We start from the raw sequence: 23,453 nt of genomic DNA, 5'->3' as shown, positions 1-23,453 counted from the left end.
AATTTCCAAACCTTGATTTACAGATATACGAAGGTACAAATTACTGGGCAGGAAGAATCCAGGAATTGAGGCATGGTGTTTGCACCATGTTTCATCATGAAAACTGCTAAAATAGATATAGGTACACTCTCTTAAACTTGGTTACCCACAAACTGTCCAGACGTTTTTCTTTGTATTTAATCATTTTAAACAGGTTTCACTGATGTGGAGGAGTGGGGGATGCATGAAAGTATTAGTAAATCAAAAGTGTAAGGAGGGAATTAATATCAACAGCAACATAGCCATTTACCTGAAGTCCTTTTTAATCACATCAGTTGGCTCTGCTAGATTCACAAGTCACTGGATGAGAGCATTCCAAATTGTTTTTTCTGAAGATCAGCAATTTCCAAAATCAAGCATGGTCTCCCGTACCAAGGCTCCCAGATTTGAGAAAACGCACGCATATTTAAAAAAACAGCCAAGGATTACACCAACGTTGAGAGCAAAATATTGGGGAAATTCTTCTTCTATCAACCAAGAAAGGCTCAAATAATTTGGTTCCAATTCCAAACAGCTTGTATTTATATAGCATCTGTAGTGTATGGGCAACAGGTGGCTACCACTGCTACCTCACAGCACCAGGGACCCGGATTAGATTCCCACCTCCAGCGATTGTCTGTGTGGAGTTTGCACATTCTCCCAGTGTCTGCGTGGGTTTCCTCCGGTTGCTCCTGTTTCCTCCCACAATCCAAAGATGTGCAGGTCAGGTGAATTGACCATGCTAAATTGCCCATTGTGTTAGGTGCATTAGTCAGGGGTAAATATAGGGTAGGGAAATGGGGCAGGGATGGTTGGTGGGGACTTGTTGGGCTGAAGGGCCTGTTTCCATACTGTAGGGAATCTAATCTAATGTAGTAACAGGCCTCCTAATTTATTTCCATCCAAGAAAAGAAGAATTCAGCATCCCAAATAAAGCAGTAATTTTCTTCATCAGGAGTCACTTCTTATTTACACAATAATGCCTTTTAGGATTGTACACAATTTTTCTGAGTTCCTGAAATGGATAAAAGCAATTAGTCAAGAAAGGGACATAATCTTAAAATTAGACTGGGGCCATACTAGGGTGATGTCAGGAAGTACAAGAGTAGCGGAAATCCAAAATTCTTTTCCCCCAAAAAATCTGGTTGGGCTCAGATAACTGAAAAATTTTAAAGCGAGACTGATTGATTTTTGTCAGGCAAGGGTATTAAAAGAAATAGAAAAAGTTAAGGTTCAGATCAGCCAAATCAATGGTGCAATAGGTAGAGGAAATGAATGGCTCACTGCCACTTTTGTGATCTTCAATTAAAATGTAGCTCTTCCATGAGAACAATTTCAGGCACAAACATAATTACTATCTTCTACAGTTGCTTTCTAAACTCCAGGCACACTAACTGATAAAAATTAACCCAAAGTGTTAATACTTTAATAGTGCAGCAGCAATTGATTTAGGGATTTTACTTTCTATACAATAGGCCTATATAATTCATGCATTGATTTACCTTGGTACAGGTACCGATAGGCCAATACAGAATGTTGTTTGAAATCGGAAAACAAAGTCGTCTGATTGAACGGAAACAAAAATTGGAGATTTTCCAAATATCTTTGGTCTTTTTGATGTCTACTTTGTGGATTTCCCTTAACCCCTCCTCCAGCTGTCAGAACTGTGAGAGAAATTGTGGTCTTCAAATACAAGTGTAAGAATTAAGCTTCAATTTAAAATTCTCAGTCAGGATGAAAGAATATTCCACTCTCTGACCTGATAGCATAGCAGGTGATTTAGTTCCGTAGCCATGAATCTCGCCTCATCACTTGATAAAGACTAGCACTGCAAACTGTGCATGCTTCAATGATGAAAGTTTTTTTAAAAATAAGTTTAAACTTAAAGGCAGGATCATATGCAGAATACGATTAAGATCCCAAACAGTTGTCAAAAGGCTGTTTGATATCTCAAACCCCTTTCATGAAGTAAACCAGGAGATGAAAGGCGAGGAACTTCATTTTTTTGCATAACCTATGACTTAAGCCCTTTGCCTAGAAGGGAACAAAATTATTTCAGGACACTGTCAAAGATCACAGCATCCATTATACGCATTTTAAATTTTGTGTACAATAGTATAGACCACAAAGATAGCTATGCGAATATCAGTTTATACCATATTTTATTTTGTTGGCGTTGCTGGGTGGACCATGATTTATTGCTCATCACGAGCTGTCATTGAGGCGGCAGTGGTCAGATGCGTTCTTGAAATGGCACAGTGACAGTGCAGTTAGGATGGGAGTTCCAGAATTTTAAAGCTTACAAGAGAACTATGCCACTGTTCCTTCACTAAGTCAGGATGGCAAGGCCAGAAATGTGTGATTGGAAATGAACTTGCAGGTGGTGGTTTTCCCATGCAGCTGTTGTCCATGTCCTTCCAAGTGATAGCGGTCACAGATTTTGAAGATGCTATTGAAGGACCTGCAGTGAGTTGCTGATATATACACACCAGTTTCAAGATGCATAACTACCATAAAGCATCAGCGAGGGAATGATTAAGAGCTAGTGGGTGCCAATCAAATGGGCTGCTTTGTCTTTGATTAGTAAAGCTTTTTCAGTGTTGTTGGAACTGTTCCCATTGAAGCAAGTGTAGAGTAGTCAATCATTTTGCTGACTTGCACCTTGTAAATGATAGATCGGCACTGAAGATAAAGGAAATGAGTTACCTACCTCAAAATTGCTGGCCTCTGACCTGCTCATACAGTCACATTGTTTCTACAGTTGGTCCAAGACAGTTTCTGGTCAATGGTAACCCCCAGCATGTTGATACTAAAGTATTCAGCAATGGTAATGCCATTAAGGGGAAATGAATATATTCTCTCTTGTTGGACAATCATTGCCATTCCTGTTCTTAAAAAAAGAGCTGTTCTAAATTTCAAATTTTCTTTTGAGAAATTGAACTCAAATTACGACACGGTGAATGCACACTCTTAAGACTGCATCATCTGCTGATCATGTCCTGAGACAGCTTTAAATCCTTGTTCCTAATCCAAACCAAGGATTTTGGAACAGGCTGAAATCCAAACCAAACTAGAATTAATGCATTTTCTTTCTTGGAGACAGAAGAAATTCCAACATCCTAGGAAATTTGGCTGAAAAGAGTTTGAAGAAGATAAGGAAGCTTGGCATAAGGCCACTTTCCCAAATAGTTCTCTTCAGTGTTTCTCTCTCCACAGATGGTGCCTGACGTGCTGAATATTTCCAGCATTTCTTGTTCTCATTTCAGATTTCCAGTATCTGTAATATTTTGCTTTTGCATTGAGAACACCAAGTTCACTGTTTACAATTCATTAAAATGCCTCAATTATGGATTAATTTCTCTCATTGTATCTACTACATGTTGTGTATGATCTCCCTAATTGTGAAGTAAACAGATTTATTAGTATTTTAATACTATAACCTCTTCTCTAAAAATCAATTTGCAATATACTATTGCTGTAAAACTAAAGGCCCTTTAATGTATATGGTTTAACTCAGCTAAGATTGATGCTAATCCACTCTGCTGCCACTTGGATGGATTCTTGCATTCTTCTACACTGTAAGCATGTCTACTTCTACAATAGGATTATTAGACTATTGCATTAACTGTTCGCATTAATATTTGACTAAAACCTGTACTGCAATCAAAGTGAAATTAATACAGATGGAATACTTAACTATATGATGTAGCTATAGTACAATAAATTGTCAAATTAACTTCAACGTGAAATGTTTTGTCACGACAAATTCCATCCATCTGATAGAATCTCAGGCTGAAGATTGCTTCAGGGTTCTTAACATGAGTCCTTTATTAATATAAATGACAAGGTTTTCAGACTGATCTTTTTTCCTTGAAATTGCTCCCACACCCAAAATATTCTCATGGGCCCTCACATGGAAGGAAAGAAACAGTCAACATCAGGTCAGCTAATGTAATATTCATGGACAATAGTACATGTTGAGGACTATTGGGATTTTGTCTAGCACTATACTATGTATGGGTCCAAACAACTAAACATCAATCTTATTTGTGCATGAGCAGAGTTCTGTATATAGTCAATGATGACAATCTTCCGTGAAAACGCATTAGATCTGCTCTTAATTTCTTCAACTTTCTACCTCTCCAGAATGAGCTCTGCACATTATTTATACAGTATACAACATCTGTGACTGCAATGCAGAACTAAAATTGTAATAAGAAAATTTCAAGTAACATAAGTATGTTTATGATATTACACTAACATTTTATGGTGACCTTCACAGCTGAAAGAGCTATTAATGCAGTCAGTGTGCTTTGGGAAGTGGGGTCAGCCTTGACTTCAACTTGAGCAAAAATCATGTCAATATTCATAGCCACTGGCTGAGTACCTCAACTGCTGCTGAATTGTCAGTCATGCTTCTGGAATTGACTATCACAAAAGATTTGCACTTGCGTCTCTGCAGTTTATCAAGTTGTTAGTGACCTCTGCTGGTGGACGCACAAATTTACAAGGCCACTACAACGTGCATATTAAAAACAACTAGAAATTACAACATCAGTGGTTGCTAAATACAAGAATATTCTTTCACAATTTTGTTTTTTAAATGTAAAACCTATATCACCAAAGGAAAGTTGCAGCAGAGGGACAGGCTATTTAATCCATTGATTCTGTATAGTTGGAAAACAAAACTAGGTGCCATTCTAATACTACTTTTCAGCAGCTAGTCTGTAGCCTTGCAGGTTACAGTACTTCAGGTGCAGACCAATGATGTGGAGTGCCAGTGTTGGACTAGGGTGGACAAAGTCAGAAATTGGTTACAATCCAACAGGTTTATTTGAAATCATCAGCTTTCAGAGTGTCACCCCTTCATCAGGTGAAGTGAGAGAGAAACACAAAGAACACAATTTATGGGCAGAGAAATCAAGGGCACTGAGATCAAACAATCATACAAATGGTGTGAGTGGACTGTTGAATAAAACGTCTGTGCAGGTGACCAGGGTGTTGGTGTGAATAAAGAGTCAATGACTGAATAATAATCCAAGGGATGAACTATAATCTGAATAAATAAGGCAGAGAGATAACACAAAAAATTTTAAAAGATGGTGCTGGAGACAAAACAAATGACTGGATTCAGTGGTTAGCACTGCTGCCTCACAGAACAAGGGACCCACTTCGATTCCAGCCTCAGGTGACTGTCTGTGTGGAGTTTGCACATTCTCCCAGTGTGTGTGGGTTTGCTCAGAATGCTCCCGTTTCCTTCCACAGTCCAAAGATGAGCAGATTAAGTGAATTAGCCACACTAAATTGCCCATAGTGTTCAGGGATGTGCAGGTTAGATGCATCAGTCATGGGTAGATGTCAACTAATACGTAGGGGAATGGGTCTGGGTGGGTTACTCTTTGGAGGATCAGCATGGACTTGTTGGGCCAAATTACCTGTTTCCATACTAGGGATTCTATGATCATTCTTGTACAGGTAAGTCCAAAGTAAATCCATTTCTCCTCCCACGTCATAACTTTCTGCAATCATTATCCTGTCTGCAACCTTATCATCAAGAAATACTTCAACTCTACTGCAGTTATCAATAATTCAATAATTATGTCAAAAAAGTAGAGCATCCATTACCCATGCCACATAACTCAAACTAGCTTGCAGAATTCCATACATTGGTCAAAATGGACATCAGCAAAGAAGCCACTAAATAACAAATCTTGACTATTTGGAAGTTAAGTTTATTTGAAATGGCATTTGACAAAAATACTGTAAAACATAATTTTGGTGAAAATAATGCAATGCTCTAGATAAGTGCTTCTTCCCTTCAATCATGCTTACATAATGACACAAAGTCATAGAGTTATACAGCACAGAATAGGCCTGTCAGTCCAACTTGTCCATGCCGACCAGATATCCTAAAGTGATCTAGTCCCATTCCTCAGCATTTGGTCCAAATCCCTCTGAACCCTTCCTGTTTGTATATACATCCAGATGCCTTTTAAAATGTTGTAATCATACCTGGGTCCATGACCACCTCTGGCAATTTGTTTCATACTTGCACCACGCTCTGTGAGAAAATGTTGCCCCATCAGATCCCTTTTAAATCTATGCCTTCTAGGTTTGGACTCCCCTAGCCTGGAAAAAAGAACTTATCTATTCACCCTATGCCCCTCACAGTTCTATAAAAATAAAGGCCACCCCTCAGCCACCGACAGTCCAGGGAAAATGGCCCCGGTCAAATCAGCCTCCCCCTATAGTTCAAACTTCCAACCCTGGCAACTTCCCTGTGAATCTTTTCTGAATCCTTTCACACTTTTAACATCTCTCCTTATATAAGCAACTTCCAAAGCAAATAATAATGAAGTCAATCAGGTAATCTCCTCTGATGTTACTCATTTTGACTCATGTGACTTCTTAAGTGAGACAGGAAGCAAAAGTGTCAGTGCAAGTGTGGGCTATTTTGCAGGACTTTATTATCTCAAAGAATAAAATTTATATTAGACAGATGGAGTTTAATTTAGACAAAGTGCAGTGCTGCATTTTGGAAATGCAAATAAGGGCAGGATTTATACACTTAATGGTAAGATCCTGAGGAGTGTTGCTGAACAAAGACACCTTGAGGTGCAGGTTCATAGCTCCTTGAAAGTGGAGTTGCAGGGATATAGGATAGTGAGGAAAGCATTTGGTATGTTTGCCCTCATTAGTTAGTGCATCGAGTATTGGAGTTGCGGCTGTACAGGACATTGGTTAAACGACTTTTGGAATATTACATGCAATTCTGGTTTCCCAGCTATAGGAAAGACATTGTGAAACTTGACAGGGTGCAGAAAAGATTTACAAAGACGTTGCCAGAGTTGGAGCATTCGCGCTATGAGGGAGTGTGTGTCTGTGTGTGTGTGTCGTGGTGGGGGAAGGAGGAGAAGAGTGGGAATCCAAAACTAAACAGCAAAGATATAAAAGGGACCTCAGGGATAACTTTTTCATGCAAAGGTTAATGAACAAGATGCCAGAGGAAGTGGTGGAGACTGGTACAATTACAACATTTTAAAAGGCATCTGGATAGGTATATGAATAGGAAGGGTTTAGAGGGATAGGGGCCAAATACTGGCAAGTGAGACTAGATTTATACAGGGTATCTGGTTGCCAACTACGAGTTGGGCTGAAGGGTCTGGTTTCCTGCTGTATATCTCTATGACTCTAGCTGCCTTGGCCTGATCACTCATTCAAATTAGCTGTGGTCAAAATTACAAGTGCTATAAAATCATATCCTACTGCTCTTCATTCAGCATACTATTTATAGTGTACCTGAAGCAGAAATATTGAAAATGTAGCTGCAAAAATGACTTTGAGAAGGCTTTTCCCCACAGTACTGTTTCCAGATGTGCAGATATCAGTAAAAACCAGTCAAGTCTTTTCGTACTCAGGAGAAAGTGAGGACTGCAGATCAGAGTCAAACAGAGCTAACCACTGAGCCACTGCAGCCCCTGTTGGATGGAATCAATTGAATGAGTACAAAAGGAGTCGAAAATTGTGGCGCTGGAGAAGCACAGCAGGTCAGGCAGCATCTGAGGAGCAAGAAAATTGACATTTTGAGCATAAGCCCTTCATCAGGACTGACACATGCCGGATGAAAGGCTTATGGCCCAAAACATGGATTCTCCTGCTCCTCGGATCCTGCCTGACCTGCTGTGCTTTGCCAGCACCACAATTTTCGACTCCTTTTGCACTCATCCAATTGTATCCATCCAAGAGGGGACGGAGTGGCTCAGTGCTTTGCTCTGTTGCCTCAGTCAGAGACCCAGGTTCAATTAAAGCCTCGGGCAACTGCCCGTTTGCACATTGTCCCCATGGGTTTTCTTCACATGCTTTGGATTCCTCCCACAGTCCAAACATGTACAGGTTCGGTGGACTGGCCGTGCTAAATTGCCCATAGTGCAGATTAAGTGGAATAGCCATGGGTAATGCAGGGTTACAGGGTTAGGGTATGGGGGTGGGTCTGGGTTGGGTGTTCTTTGGAGGGGCAGTGAGGACTCAGTAGGCTGAATGGTCTGTTTCCACACTAAGGATTCTATGATACCACCTACTCTACCAACTTTATATTTGCTGAATCCTGACTTCAGTTTTGCTCCTTCACTGAAGCTTACACTGCCCAGCACACATTGCACTGTTATTTTTCAGGGCTCAAGAGTTCACTTCCTTTGCTTGGTCTCAAACAGCAAATGATTGAGTTGAAGGATTGTTCTACTTGCAACCCCAAATTTACACCTATTTTGTTGTGGCCACTGATCTTGTAACAAAACATTACAAATATCTCATTGTGATACTGCACATTGTATAAATAATCCAAATCCTTCAGTGTTGATTGCTACTTACATAGAAGTAATAAACCTCCCATCAACGAAATGCAGGAATATAAATAAGGAAGATAAAATTCCCAAAGATCTGCAAGTAGGAAGAAACAGGAAAAATCAAATATTTAGTGAAACGCATTTCCTTCAAGTAGGAAAGCAAGCCTGTTAACTGAGCGTTATGAACAGCCATGATTATAAAATTAAAATGAATGAAGTCTAATTATAAGCATCCAAAACAGCAGTAAGAAAATAAATGGATGAGCAAATTGTCACAAGCTTGCAATGGAAATTCATCTTTTAAGAGATAACACTTTTTTAAAGAGATAACAAAATTAAATTCCACAAAAATTTTAAAACAAAAATCCTTATTACAGATTCCAATTAAAACACTCGTACATATTTATTTAGTTTCCAATATTCATTCTGCTAAATTAAATAAAATGAATCATAAATTTTCCAATGAGCACTCAACATTTAGCTGTCTTTACACAGGATTCCCATTCTTCTTTTTGAAAATTTGTCCTGAAACTTATTCATACACTGCTTCAACAACTGCTCACCTTTGGGTAACTCTATTTCTTCCAGAAACTGCATTTCATTGGAGTCCTGAGGCTACACTCAAGAACCTACTCACAGCCACAACACCAGATATTTTTCCATACACAGTTAGATTCACTAAGCTAGCACTGACCCGGTTGCCATCGTAGTCCAAACTCTTTGAGCTGCACCAAGCAAAGACTGCTTATGGGCTTCTTTCACTCACACCCTAAGTTACCAAATGGTTCCTCGAAATCTCTGCTGTCAATAACTGCTACACAGTGTCTTCCCCAAGACTGCATCACATGGGGCTTTACAATGCTGCACTTCAGCACCAAATCACTGTCAAAATTTCCACAACCTAGCCACTGAGTATATTCTAAAATCCACCATCCATCTTTTGTCTCAACTGCATGGAATCAGTTAACAGTAGCTCACTGTTCAATGACTCCTGAACTGTTTTGAGTGATCACTGAAACCACAGCAATAGGGTGCCACCCCTGCTTGTACGAAAGATTAATGTAGCATTGAATGGAAAATCCTGTACCTTATACGTTATCATACTTAGCTAACTTCCTCTCTGTAACTGCCAACCTCAGAACGAACAGACACACACACACACACACACACAAAACGTAAGAATGTAGAGAAACAGATTTGTCAGAGGCAGACATGGGGAGGAGTGGCATGTGTCAACATTATTACATAAAAGGCAATGTAATCAACTCACTTAAAATAAAACTATGTCACAGAGTCCGACACTGTGAAAGGAAAGGTTTGCCTTTTACAACATTGCAATCATAATGCAGAAACATCCTTCCAGACCAATGAGGTACTTTTGCAGCACAGATTTGTTTTAAGACAAGTAAATGCAGTAACCAGTTTGGACAATAAGGCCCCACAAACAACAGATTGGTGCAAACAAAAATTAGATAAATGACTTGATAGTTTGCTTCACCATTTATGACCTGCACAGATATCCATTTAATAAAGCAAATGTCAGACTTAATTTGAACAGACCATGCTCCAGTAAGGAAGGAAGGACAAGGATGGCAAGATAAGGCACCCTTGGATAACAAGGGAGGTTACAAATTTAGTCAGAAGGATAAAAGAGGCATATGTAAGGTTGAGGAAGCTAAAATTGGATAGGACCCATGAGGAATATAAAGAGAGCAGGCAAGAATTCATGTAGGGAATTAGAAAAGTAAAAAGGGACCAGCTCACTCCAGGACTACCATCTAACCATATACACAGGTACCTGTAAGGTCTTACTTCAGAACAGTATTCTCTCTCTCTCTCTCTCTCTCAAAGATACAGGACATGCCTTCAACTTCATAACACTTGGCCACGAGAATTCAGAATTAGCTTGCCCACAGAAGGCACAGGGTAGTGGTGAAAGGTTGTTTTTCAAGCTGGAGGTCCATGGTTGGTGGTGTTTCGCAAGAATCCATACTGGGGCCTCTACTGTTTGTGATATATATAAATGACTGATGAAAAAGTAGATGGATGGGTTACTAAGCTTGCAGACAATACAAAGTTTGATGTAATGTGAGGTGCTGCACTTTGGAAGCTCAAGCGTTGAGAAAAAGTATAGAGTTAATGGCAGAACCCTGAACAGCATTGATGTATAGAGGGATCTTGGGGTTCAAGTACATAGCTCCCTGGAAAGGGCCATGCATGTAAATAGGGTGGTGAAGGTGGCATATGACATGCTTGCCTTTATTGTCAAGGAAGTGAGGATAAGTGTCAGCATGTCATGTTGCAGCATTATAAAACTTTGGTTAGGCCAGACTTGGAGTACTGCATTCAGTTCTGGTTGCCACATTACAGAAAGGACATGGAGACTTTGGAGGGTATAAAAGAGGTTTACCAGGATGCTTCCTGGATTAGAGGGTATGACTTAGGAGCAGAGGCTAGAAAGACTCAGGTTGTTTTCTCTGGAACAGCGAAGGCTGAGTGGAGACTTGATAAAATTATGAGGTGCATAAAAAGGGTTTGACAGTCAGAATCTTTCTCCCCAGAGTTGAAATGTCTAAGCTCAGAGGCATGCATTTAAAAGTGAGGGGGGGAAAAGTTCAAAAGGAGATGTGAGGGGCAAGCTTTTGTTTTAAATAGAGTGACAGGAGTCTGGAACACGCTGCCAGGAGTGGTACGATAGGGGAGATTAGGAAGATTTTAGATAAGCAGATGAATACGTAAGGTAGAGGGATGTGGACAAAGGGCAGCAGAAGAATGGATTTGTTTCATATGGAGTCATTTTCGGCACAGCATCATGGGCTGAAGGGTCCTTTCCTGTGCTTTATAATGCTATGTTCTTCTCCTCTGCTTTCAAAATCTTCTCATGGCCTTACCCTACTCTGCACTGAGCTGATGATACCTCCCAGTTGAGTTGTGGAATCCCTTCCTCAGAACTTGAGTTTGTCTTCTTGTTCAAACCTATCAAAAATATTTCTAAATCATCTTTTAAGCAATGCTTTTGGTCCACTCCCAACAATTCCAGCTCAATTGATTAAGTGTGCTCTGGTATAAATTCTTGCAAATGTGTAGTATTAAAAAATCTCAAACACTTATTACTTGCTTCAGTAGAAGGATCAGCAATAGTATATTTCCAAGGTCACTTAAGATGTCTACAAGACTCATGGTCAGACATTTCAAAATAATAATTCTCTCTAACTTCAGAAATATTCTTCATGACACAGGATATAGGGTAGATGAAATCAAACCTATTGTATTAAAATACAAATTTGGCAAGAATTACGGAATGCTTAAATGGATTTGAGTGAAGTACAGCATTGTTTAAATACCTGCATATGCTATGACCAGCAAACCAAATGAGAAACCCCCTAGTATTTTGATGAATAAACCCTGAAAGTCTGCTATTCTGCATATAATCCTAAAAATGCAAGCAACTTGATCTTTCTGGTTGTAGCTCCCAGTCTATTCCTGAAGAACTATTCAGGAATTTCATTCTTCAAATATTCCCATAATCTGTACTCAATAGACGTTTGTTTTGGAAAGCTGGTTACATGAAAAAATATTGAAAAAAATACAGATATCGCATAATTGCATTTTTAAAATCAAATTTCTGATACTTTTCTAAATCACTTACCATACAAAGATTCCATACTGGCTGCATCGTTATCAATCAGAGCAGATGCTACCCAGACTATTCCCAAAATAAGCAGTCCAAGAAGAATAAGCATAACTAAAGTCTCCAGGATCCGTGCTTTAATTCCCTAAAAAAAAACAGAAAATTCCACTTTACCTACTTAACGCAACTGTATACAGCCAAATAGCCTGTTTAAACAAACTTGGCAGACATGGAAACCATAAAATTTGTAGTTAAAAAGCAGATGATTCTGTGTCGAGATACATGCATGGCAGAGGTATAACAGTCAGTATTTTATGCATGCTGATCAAGATTTTAACAGAGCAAATACCACACAGCATCATCAGCAGAGGATTTTAAAGTAAAATTTTATTTGGGACTATGCTCACAGTACACACATAATATTCAGTCCATCAAGTCGGGATAATACTGCCTACACTGGCCCTACTTCCCTGCACTTGGACTATGGCTTTGAACGTTATGACACGTCAAGTGCTCATCCAAATACTTTGTAAAAGGTTCTGAGGTTTCCTGCCTCAACCACTCTGCCAGGCAGTGTAATCCAGATTGCAATAACCCTTGAGTATTAACGTTTTCCTCAAATCTCCTCTAAACCTCTTGCTTTCCACTCAAAATTATGCCCTCTGGTTAGTAATTAATAAATTCTGCTCTCTTGCTGTTTAAGAAATGTAGGCATTTTTGACTGAAGAACAAACAATGGAATCTAATAGGACTGTTAGAGAATCATAAAATTTTAGCAGTGCGGCATTTGGACTGCTCCATCTCTCTGACTAAGTGTTATGACTCGGCACCATTCTCTTTTTCACCCTAATACCCTGAATAAGGTTTCTATTTAAATAATCATCTAATGCCAACTTGAATTCTTCAATGGAACCTGCCCTCACCACACTTCCATGCAGTCTGTTTTAGGCTCTCACTGGGTGAAAAAGTGTTTTCTCACATGACATTTGATAAATTACCTTACCCCGTGCCCTCTCATTCTCCACACTATTAGTGGAAGCAGTTTCTCCCTGGCTACCTCTGTCCAGCCCTCCATGTTTTTGAAAACTTCCCTCCAAATCTGTTGTAGCTTTCTCCTTTCCAAGGGAGTCCCAAGTTCTCCAAACTATCCTCATAACCGAAAATTTCTCAACCCTGGAACCTTTTGTCTAATGTTTCCCATTTTTCTAAAGTATGGCACCTACAACAGTACACAACATTCCATTTGAAAACCAATTAATGCCTTATACAAGTTCAAGTTCAGCATAGCCTCCCTGCTCCTATACTTTTTGTGACTATTCATAAAGCCCTTATTATCTGCTCACTCTACATGACCTGTCATCTTTAGTGATTTATGCATCGGTACATTAACATGCCCTATGATAGCACCTTTTAGTTTCTACAATTCCCCACATTCTTTTGACCCTTGTCTATCACTTCTACGAATAGACCTTCACCTGCCACTAAAAACAATTTGGTCTTTGAGTAGTTTTATACTGTACTCCTCACAATTTAGAATATCTCCAAATTTTAAACAATCTGCAAACTTGGAAACTGCTTCTGCACTTCAAGATCTCGATAGTTAATACCAGTTAGGAAAAGCAAGGCCCTCAAAACCAACTATAAACTTCACTATAAACCTTTGTCCAGCTGAGCAACATTCAAATCATTATTCTTAGTTTTCTATCTTCCAGTCGATTTTGTATCCATGTTACTATCCATGTTCCAGAAACTCCGACCTTGTTCACAGGTCTGCTGTATCACACTGCATAGAAGGTCCTTTTGAAGTCCATTTACACATGATCAACAGCATTACCATCATCAACGCTCCCTATTAATTCTTCAAAACAACTCTGGCAAGGTCATGAGCATGATTTTCCCTTCGGAAAACCGCGCAGGCTCTTACTAATTAAACCATATTTTTCCGTGTGACCATTAATCCAAAATAATCATTCACAAGCTTAATCATTAACACTGGTTGAAAGTTGCTGGGCTTATTTACAATTTTAAAATGTTCTGCTTACAATTCTTCACATCTTGCATATTGCGTATATCTGTACAATTTCCACTCACTTTCTTGATAATCCTTTGGGAGTATTTCATCTGCTCCTGGTGTTTTATCAATTTTAAGTGCTTAATACCTCCTTTTTCGCATTTTTAACCCTTCTCGTGGCTCTTCTTCCTCTTTCACCCTAGCATGGGTGGCCAACCCTTCTTTAGGTGAAGGCAAATATAACGTATTAGAAATATGAAAAGGGTCAGAAATCTAACTTCAGGCACTGCAGACGACTGTGTTTGGTGGGGTGGGGGGGGGGTCAATGCAGGACTGAGAGCGTTGGAATTAAATACACACAGTATACTCAGCAAGGTCAATGAGCTTGCAGTGCAGCTTAAAATTGGCAGGGACAGTGTTATGGGTATCACAGATGTGGCTGCAAAGAAATCAGTGCTGTGAAATAAATATTCAAGGTCACACGCCCTATCAAAAGGACAGGCAGATGGACAGAGTGGGATGGGTTGCCTCGCTTGTAAGAAAATAAATGAAATCAATACCAAGAAGTGATATGGAGTTGGAAAGCATATAATCTATGTGGTAGAGTTGAGGAAACACAATGGAAAATAGACCCTTACGGTAGTTGTATAAAATAAATCAGCAGATAGGAAAGGCATGTAAGAAAGGTACGAATACAATAATCATGGGGGACTTCTATATGCAGGGGGACTGGAACAATTAGATTGCTTGTGAATTTGAAGGAAAGGAATTTGTGGGATATTTATGGGGAATGGGTTTATTTGGAGCAGCTTGCGAAGCCCATGAGAGAACAGGTAATTCAGTATTTGGTGATACACAATGAGGCAGAAATGATTAAGGAGCTTAAGCTGAAGAATTTCCTAGGGGGCAATGACCACATAGAATTCACCCTGCAGTTTGAGTGGGAAAAGCTGAAACCAGATGTAATGGGCTTACAATGGAGTAAAAGGTAACTACAAGTTCAGCATAGCCTCCTTTCTCCTGTACTTTATGTGTCTATTCCTAAAATCTTTATTGCCTGCTCACTAACTGTCCTGCCACCTTTAGTGATTTATGCATCTATACACAAAGGTCAGAGGGAGACAATGATCAGACTTGAATGGAAGGGGATCCAAGCAAGGAAGGTGGTGGAATAGCAATGGCACGGGTTTCTGGTCAAAATTTGGAAGACAACGCAAAAACCCATCTCAATACTAACAGGAGGATGAGGCAACCATGGCCAACAAGGCAAGTCATGGAGAGTATAAAAGCAAAAGAAAAAGCATACAATGTGGTGAAGATTAATGGGAAGCCAGAGGATCAAGAAGCCTTTAAAAGCTAGCAGAGGATAATAAAAAATGCGATAAGTGTTCAGAAGATGAAATACAACAGTAAGCTAGATACTAACATAAAAGACAACAGCAAGAGTTTTTTTTTAATATCTCAAAGTTAAGAGGCAGGGAGCAGTGGACATTACTACTCTAGTCTCATTTTCTAGTGGTCGAAAGGAAACAATGAAATAGGAAAGGAAAATAATACATACTTTGCATCGTTTTCACAATAGAAAACACAAGCAAGATAACAGAACTTCAAGAAATTTTAAAAAAGACAGAGGTGAATGTCGTAGCCATCACTAAGGAGATGATGCTAGGAAAGCTGAAAGTAGATAAATGACCTAGACCAGATGGACCACACCCAAGAGTTCTGAAGAAGATAGCTGAGAAGATTGTAGAGATATTGGTCATGATCTTTCTGGAATCATTGGAACCAGGGAATGTCCCATCAGTCTGGAAAATGGCTAATGTAAAACCCCTGTTTAAGAACAGAGGGAGGTCGAAGAGATGAAACTATAGGCTGGTTAGCCTGATCTTGGTTATCATTAAGATTTTAAAATCCATTAAGAATGAGATTGCAGAGTTCTTGGAAGTGCGTGGAAAGAAAAGGCTGAGTCAGCATGGCTTCATCAAGGAGTGGTCATGCCTGATAAATCTATTGGACTTCATTGACGAAGTAATGAACAAGTTAGACAAAACAAAACAAGTGATCTAACTGGATTTCCTGATGGCATTTCACAAGGTACTGCAAATTAGGCTGCTCAATAACATAACAACCTACGTTGTTAGGGGACAAGATACCAGTATAGAGAGAGGATTGGCTGACTGGCAGAAGGCACACAGTAGGGACAAAGAGGTCTTTTTCAGGACAGCTGCCAGTGACAAGTGGAGTTCTACAGGGGTCCACAAGTATTCACATGACACAATAATACATTAACAATCTGGATGAAGGAATTGACGAATCATTGTTAAGTTTGCAGATGGCACAAAGATAAGTGGAGGGACAGGTAGTGTTGAGGAAGTAGGGAGGATGCAGAAAGACTTGGGCAAAGAAGTGGCAGATACAATACAATGTGGGCAAGTGTGAGGTTATGCACTTTGTTGGGAAGAATGGGGAGTAGACTATTTCCTACAAGGCAAAAGGCTTTGCAAGTCTGAGCACAAAGGGACTTGGGAGTCCGGGTTCATGATTCTCTTAAGATTAACATGCAGGTTCAGTTGGCAATTAGGAAGGTTAATCCAATATTAGCATTATTTTCAAGAGGGCTAGAAGACAAGAGTGGAAATGTACACCGAGGCTGTAAAAGGCTCTGTTGAAACTGCATTTGCAACACAGTTATTTTGGACGATGGATCCAAGGAAAGAAGGAAGGAAAGATGTGCTGGCGTTGGAGGGAGTCCAGAGGTGGTTTCCAAAAATGATCCCAGCGATTAAGAACTTGTCAGATGAGGAGCAGTTGAGGACTCAGGGTCTATACGCAATGGAATTTACAAGGATGAGGGGGAATCTCATTGGAACTTACAGAATACAGTCTGGCCTGGATAGAGTAGATTTGGAGAAGATGTTTCCACTCATAGGAGAGACTAGGACCTGGAGGTACAGCCTCAGTGTGAAGGGACAACTCTTTGGAACAGAGATGAGGAGGAATTTCTTCAGCCAGAGGGTTAGTACTCTGTGGAACCCATTCTCACAGAGGGGTATGGAGGTCAAGTCATTGAGGGGATTGAAGACAGAGATAGATAGGTTCTTGATTGGTAAGGGGATCAAAGGTTATGGAGAGAATAGTTATAAAGGAGAAGGCAGGAGAATAGGGTTGAGAAACATATTAGCCATGATCAAATAGTGGAAGAGACTCGATGGGTTGATGGTCCTAATTTTGCCCCTTTGTTTTATGGTCTTAATTTCAGCATTTCAGCCATGCCACCCACGTGTAAATCTCCTTTAGGTCCCACTAAGCCTTACTCCTCTTCTTACCACCTTTTTACTGTTTATGTGCATAAAGGGATATTTCAAATCCTTCTTTATGTTAGCTCTTAGAGTCATACAGCTTAGAAGCAGGCCCCTTCAGTTCAACTCATGCATGCCTACCAGGTTTCCAATCTAAATGAGTCCCATTTGCCTACATTAGATCTAGATCCCTCTAAACCTTACCTATTCATGTATCTGTCCAAATGTCTTTCAAAGGCTCTAACTGTACATACATCTACCACTTTCTCTGATTCACTGCTTTTTTAACTCTTTATTGGTTGTGTATTTTCTACCTGATAGGTGTCATAAGCACTTTGGTCTTTATCAAAATCTCAATCCCCCTTTTTCATCCAGAGAGCTCTGGGTTTGTTTGCCCAACCTTTCCTTTTTGAGGAAATATACCTAAATTGTGATTGAACTGTTTTTGGAGGTAGCCCATTGTTCCATTCAACCTATGGATCTCGTCAAAGATTCATATAGCACAGACACAAACCCTTCAAGTCCAACTAGTCCATATCGACCTTAATCCTAAACTAGTCACGCCTGTCCTTGGCTGATATCCCTCTAAAACTTTGCTATTCATGTACCTAGTGAGTTTTGAAAAGACTTGTACCTCAGGTTGAGATTCTGGATGTAGGATCGCCTGCAGAGCTGGTTTCAGACATTTCATCACCATACTAAGTAACATCATCAGTGAATCTCCAGATGAAGCACTGGTGGTATAGCCTACTTTTTATTTGTTTAGGTTTCCTTCCTGTTGGTGGTGTCAATTCTTGTGCTTTTTCTCAGGGGGTGGTAAATGGGATCCAAGTCAATGTGTTTGTTGATAGAGTTCCGGTTGAAATGCCATGCTTTGAGGAATACTCGCGCGCGTCTCTGTTTCGCTTGTCCTAGGATGGATGTGCTATCCCATTCAAAGTAACTGTATATAAGGAAACTAGTGAGAGAGGGTCAGATCGTTTTGTGGCTAGTTAACGTTAGTGTATCCTGGTGGTTAGTTTTCTGCCTGTTTGTCCAATGTACAATTTACATCTCGGAAATGACTGCCAGACTACTCAGACTTCTTGGCATCATGGTAGCCCACTAACCCGCCAACACACTAAAACAGCAGCTCATTAACTTGAAAGCCCTATACAGACAACAAGCAAAACTAAAGTCATTTACAAAATACAATGCAAGAACAGTAACAAACAAACAAACAAACAGTTAGACAAACAGGCAGAAAACTAGACATCAGGATACGCGAACATCAAATCGCCACAAAAAGACATGACCCGCTCTCACTGGTATCTTTATATACAGTTGAGGAAGGACACCACTTGGACTGGTCAACACATCTATCCTAGGACAAGCGAGAATTCTAAGAAGCATGGCATTCCAACCAGAACGTTATCAACAAATACATTGACTTGGATCCCACTTCCTGTCACTTTCTCGAAAGGTTAATTACATCACCAACCCAAGGAAACCTAAACACAAATAAAAAGCGGGCCATACCACAAGTGCTTCATCCAGAGGCTCACTGATGTTACTTAGTATGGTGACAAAACGTCTGAAACTGAACCTTCCAGCTCAGCCAGCAAACCTACATCCAGATTAGTGTAGAGCTAAATATCTTTTAAACGCTCTAACTGTACCCACATCCATCACTTCCTCTGTAGGTTCATTCCACATACGAACCATTCCTCAAAGTTAACTTTCCTCAGCTACAGTCAGTCATACAGCACGAAAACAGACCCTTCAGTCCAACTCAGTCACACAGACCAGAACCTTACTGAATTAACTGATTGAGCTAAAGGGATATCCAGATGGCAGGTTCCAAGCAGAAGCATCCTCTCACATTGATGTGCTTATGAACGATACTTCAGTGTTCCACCAGATCCTGGTAATTATCGTGTTTTACTGCAGACAGCAATTGCCCAACTCCAAGTTAATTTTTCATACTCTGCTTAGTCTTTCATCCTTTTTCATTGTCATCCTAAATCTTATGATAGTTATCACTGTTCCCTACATGTTTCTCCGTGAACAGTTGCTTTATTTGGCCAATCTAGTTCCCACAAACTAGGCCATGGGATCATACAGCATAGAAACAGACCCTGAGCTACAACTACTCCAGCTGACCAAGTTCCCAAACTAAACTAGTTCAACCTGCCTGCATTTGGCCCATATCTCTCCAAATCTTTCCTATTCATGTACTTACCCAAATATTTTTTAAATGTTGCAACCATACCTACATCCTCTGGCAGTTCATTCGACACGCAAATCACTGTTTAAAAAAAAAAGCCCCACAGGTCCTTTTTAAATCTTTCTATCACCTCAAAAATATGTCCCCAGTTTTGAACCCCCACCTTAGGGAAAGGACCTTGCTATTCACTTTATCTATGTCCCTCATGATTTTATAAACTTCGATAAGGTCACCCCTCAACTTTCCATACTCAAAGGAAAAAAGCCCCACCCTATTTTGATATTTCAAACCCTCCATTTCTGACAACATCCCTGGTAAATATTTTAGACAATGGGTGCAGGAGTAGGCTATTCTGCCCTTCGAGCCTGCACCACCATTCAATATGATCATGGCTGATCATTCCTAATCAGTATCCTCTTCCTGCCTTATCTCCATAACCCTTGATTCCACTATCTTTGAGAGCTCTATCCAACTCTTTCTTAAATGAATCCAGAGACTGGGCCTCCACTGCCCTCTGGGGCAGAGCATTCCACACAGCCACCATTCTCTGGGTGAAGAAGTTTCTCCTGAGCTCTGTCCTAAATGGTCTACCCCATATTTTTAAGCTGTGTCCTCTGGTTCGGCACTCACCCATCAGCGGAAACATGTTTCCTACTGCCAGAGTGTCCAATCCTTTCATAATCTTATATGTTTCAATCAGATCCCATCTCAGTCTTCTAAACTCAAGGGCATACAAGCCCAGTCGCTCCAGTCTTTCAGCATAAGGTAGTCCCGCTATTCCAGGAATTGACCTCGTGAACCTACGCTGCACTCCCTCAATAGCCAGAATGTCTTTCCTCAAATTTGGAGACCAGAACTGCACGAAGTACTCCAGGTGTGGTCTCACTAGGGCTGTGTACAGCTGCAGAAGCACCTCTTTACTCAATCCCTCTTGTTATGAAGGCCAGCATGCTATTAGCCTTCTTCACTACCTGCTGTACCTGCATGCTTGCCTTCATTGACTGGTGTACAAGAACACCCAGATCTCTCTGTACTGCCCCTTTACCTAAATTGATTCCATTGAGGTAGTAATCTGCCTTCCTGTTCTTGCCACCAAAGTGGATAACCATACATTTATCCACATTAAACTGCATCTGCCATGCATCTGCCCACTCACCTAACTTGTCCAGGTCACCCTGTAATCTCCTAACATCCTCATCACATTTCACCCTGCCACCCAGCTTTATAGCATCAGCAAATTTGCTAATGTTATTGCTGATACCATCTTCTATATCATTCACATATATTGTAAAAAGCTGCGGTCCCAGCACGGATCCCTGCGGTACCCCACTGGTCACTGCCTGCCATTCCGAAATGGAGCCGTTTATCACTACCCTTTGTTTCCTATTAGCGAACCAATTTTCAATCCAATCTAGTACTTTGTCCCCAATACCATGCGCCCTAATTTTACTCACTAACCTCCTATGTGGGACTTTATCAAAAGCTTTCTGAAAGTCCAGGTACACTACATCTACTGGATCTCCCTCGTCCATCTTCAGAGTTACATCCTGAAAAAATTCCAGAAGATTAGTCAAGCATGATTTCCCCTTCATAAATCCATACTGACTCTGACCTATCCTGTTACTACTATCCAGATGTGCCATAATTTCATCCTTTATAATAGACTCCAGCATCTTTCCCACCACTGAGGTCAGACTAACTGTCTATAATTTCCTGCTTTCTCTCTCCCACCTTTTCTGAACCCTCTGCAGTCTGATAATACCCTTCCTCTAACAGGGCGACCAGAACTGCACACAGTATTCCAGAAAGAGGCTTCACCAATATCCTGAACAACTTCAACATGACATCCCAACTCTGACACTCAAAGATCTGAGCAACGAAGACAAGTGTGCTAAACGCCTTAACCACCCTGTCTATATGTGACACAAATTTCAAAGAATTACGCACCTGAATCCATGGGTCTTTATGTTCTAAAACAGTACCGAGGGCCTACCATTAATTGCATAAGTACTGCTCTTGTTTGTTTTACAAAGGCATTCATTCAAATTAAACTCTATCGACCACTCCTCAGCCCATTGACCCAACTAATCTATATCTCTTTGTAATCTGAGATAACCCTCTTCACTATCCACTATATCACCAATTCTGTCACCACCCACAAACTTACTAAGCATGCCTTCTATACAGTCATCCAAATAATTTAAACAAATAATAAACAAAAGATGACCCAATACTGATCCCTGCGGAACATCGAAGATCACAGGTCTCCATTCCAAAAAGACAACCTTCCACCACTACCCTCTGTCGCTGACCATAAAAGCCAATTTTAAAGGCAATTTTGAATCCAAATAGCAAGCTCACTCTCAAACACATATGATCTAATATTACTAATCAGGTCTAGCAGTGCTCTCCTCATAGTTGAACAAGACACAGATAGCTGTAGAAAATTCTGAGCACAATCTAGGAACACTTGCCCATCACTGCTCTTCACACTACCATTATGCCTTGGGTTTTTTCCACGCAAGTTGAAACAATAGAACCAATCTGAATGGGTGGGGTCAAGCTCCCACTGAACCAGGATTTTTACTCTTCACTTTCAATAGTTGCTTGGGTCTTGAAACTGGAGGTGAAAGCTCTACTGCCTCTCTGTTACAGTTAAAAGCTTGGATTCTTTTCCTACTGCTAGAATCACATGTGAGACAAGACATTTTACTGAATTTGCCTTTACCAAGAGTGAGTTTATGGGATATTATCAGATTGGAACAATCAATTATTGTGTTATGTATTTCAACAGAGCTACAGAAAAGCCAATTCTTCTTATTTTGTCTGTATTTTAAATGTAGTATAAAAATCAACTGTGATTTGCTTAACATCAACTTGGTTGACCAATCGAATTGCATCTGGAATGCAACACCTTACACTTACCTTTAAAATAAGAATAAGTTAAGGTTTAGGCTATCTTCTTAATATATTTTTTGGTCCGATGTATAACATCAAAATATAGAAATTAGGTGTAGGAGTAGGCCATTTGGCCTTCGAACCTACACCACCATTCATTAATAACCATGGCTGATCATGCAATCACAGTATTCCATTCTCACTTTCTCTCTTGATCTCTTTAGCCATAATGGCCATGTCCGGCTCTCTCAAATATATTGTGATGAAGATGAGAGTGTACTGTACCTTTAAGAAAGTTAAAAAGCTAGCAGGACTACCTGACAGCAAAGTGTCTGAACAGGATACAATGTAACCTTTTCATCCAGCAGCTGGTGTAGCTGGTTGCCTAGAGACAAAACAAATCCGAATGCGGCCAGTTTAAATTGTACCCCAAAAAAAACCAAATTCCAAACAAGTTTGAATTTAGAATATTGATAATACTAAAAGCCAAATAACAATCCGATGCTGTGGGGGTATAAGCCCAGGAAAAAGTGAACAGTTGGAGAACTGCCAAGCCACCAACACATGCAGACTGTCCGGAGAATAGCTCTCTTAAAAGGTAACTTTATCGATCAGTGACCTGTAAATCAAAAACCCCAAGAAGAAGAAAAGACGACAGAGGAAGATATAAAAAGATGATTCAACAGCTGGCTGGTTTTGAAATTTGAATTTTTGTTAAATCTTAATCAGGGGTTTTATTGGACTAGTATCGTAGAAGGGGAAGGTAAAAGATAGGTTCGAGAAAGGAGTTGTAAATAGTGTTAATTATTCTCTGCTATACTTTAGGAAATAAAGTGGTTAAGTTTTAATCACTATTGTGACATAATTGAGGATAGAGATATTTGTGGAGATGACTGTGTCAGGCAGTTGTTTAACTAGTCTGAGACAGTTCAACCACTTCCCAGAATAGTTTGCAGATATTAGGAAGAAAGATTTTGCAGGATTCACAGGGCTGAGTTTATTGTTGCCATTTCCAGCGTCTCGTCCATTTGGTTCCATTCCTTTTTGA

General features: G+C 40.0%; 1 protein-coding gene across 7 annotated transcripts in view; it reads right to left on the bottom strand.

Moving 5' to 3' along the window:
- The window catches only part of lmbr1 (limb development membrane protein 1), a 268,615-nt gene that overhangs the window by 113,621 nt on the left and 131,541 nt on the right, over positions 1–23,453 (bottom strand). For 6 of the 7 annotated variants that reach the window (XM_087987559.1, XM_043690708.2, XM_043690711.2 and 3 more), the window contains 2 exons: positions 12,010–12,136; positions 8,386–8,454 (listed from right to left, as the gene is read on the bottom strand). The exons of the other annotated variant lie outside the window; for it this stretch is intronic. In XM_087987559.1, coding sequence (XP_087843685.1) covers positions 8,386–8,454; positions 12,010–12,136 — 196 coding nt within the window. The remainder of the gene's footprint in view (positions 1–8,385; positions 8,455–12,009; positions 12,137–23,453) is intronic. 7 annotated transcript variants of the gene reach the window in all.

Source organism: Chiloscyllium plagiosum, unplaced genomic scaffold (assembly GCF_037043375.1).
Source record: "Chiloscyllium plagiosum isolate Xiang-an unplaced genomic scaffold, Cpla_swu_hap1 HiC_scaffold_5, whole genome shotgun sequence".
Classification (NCBI taxonomy): Eukaryota; Metazoa; Chordata; class Chondrichthyes; order Orectolobiformes; family Hemiscylliidae; genus Chiloscyllium; species Chiloscyllium plagiosum.
Note: the sequence above shows the minus strand (reverse complement) of the source record. Positions and strands in the feature narration are given on the sequence as shown.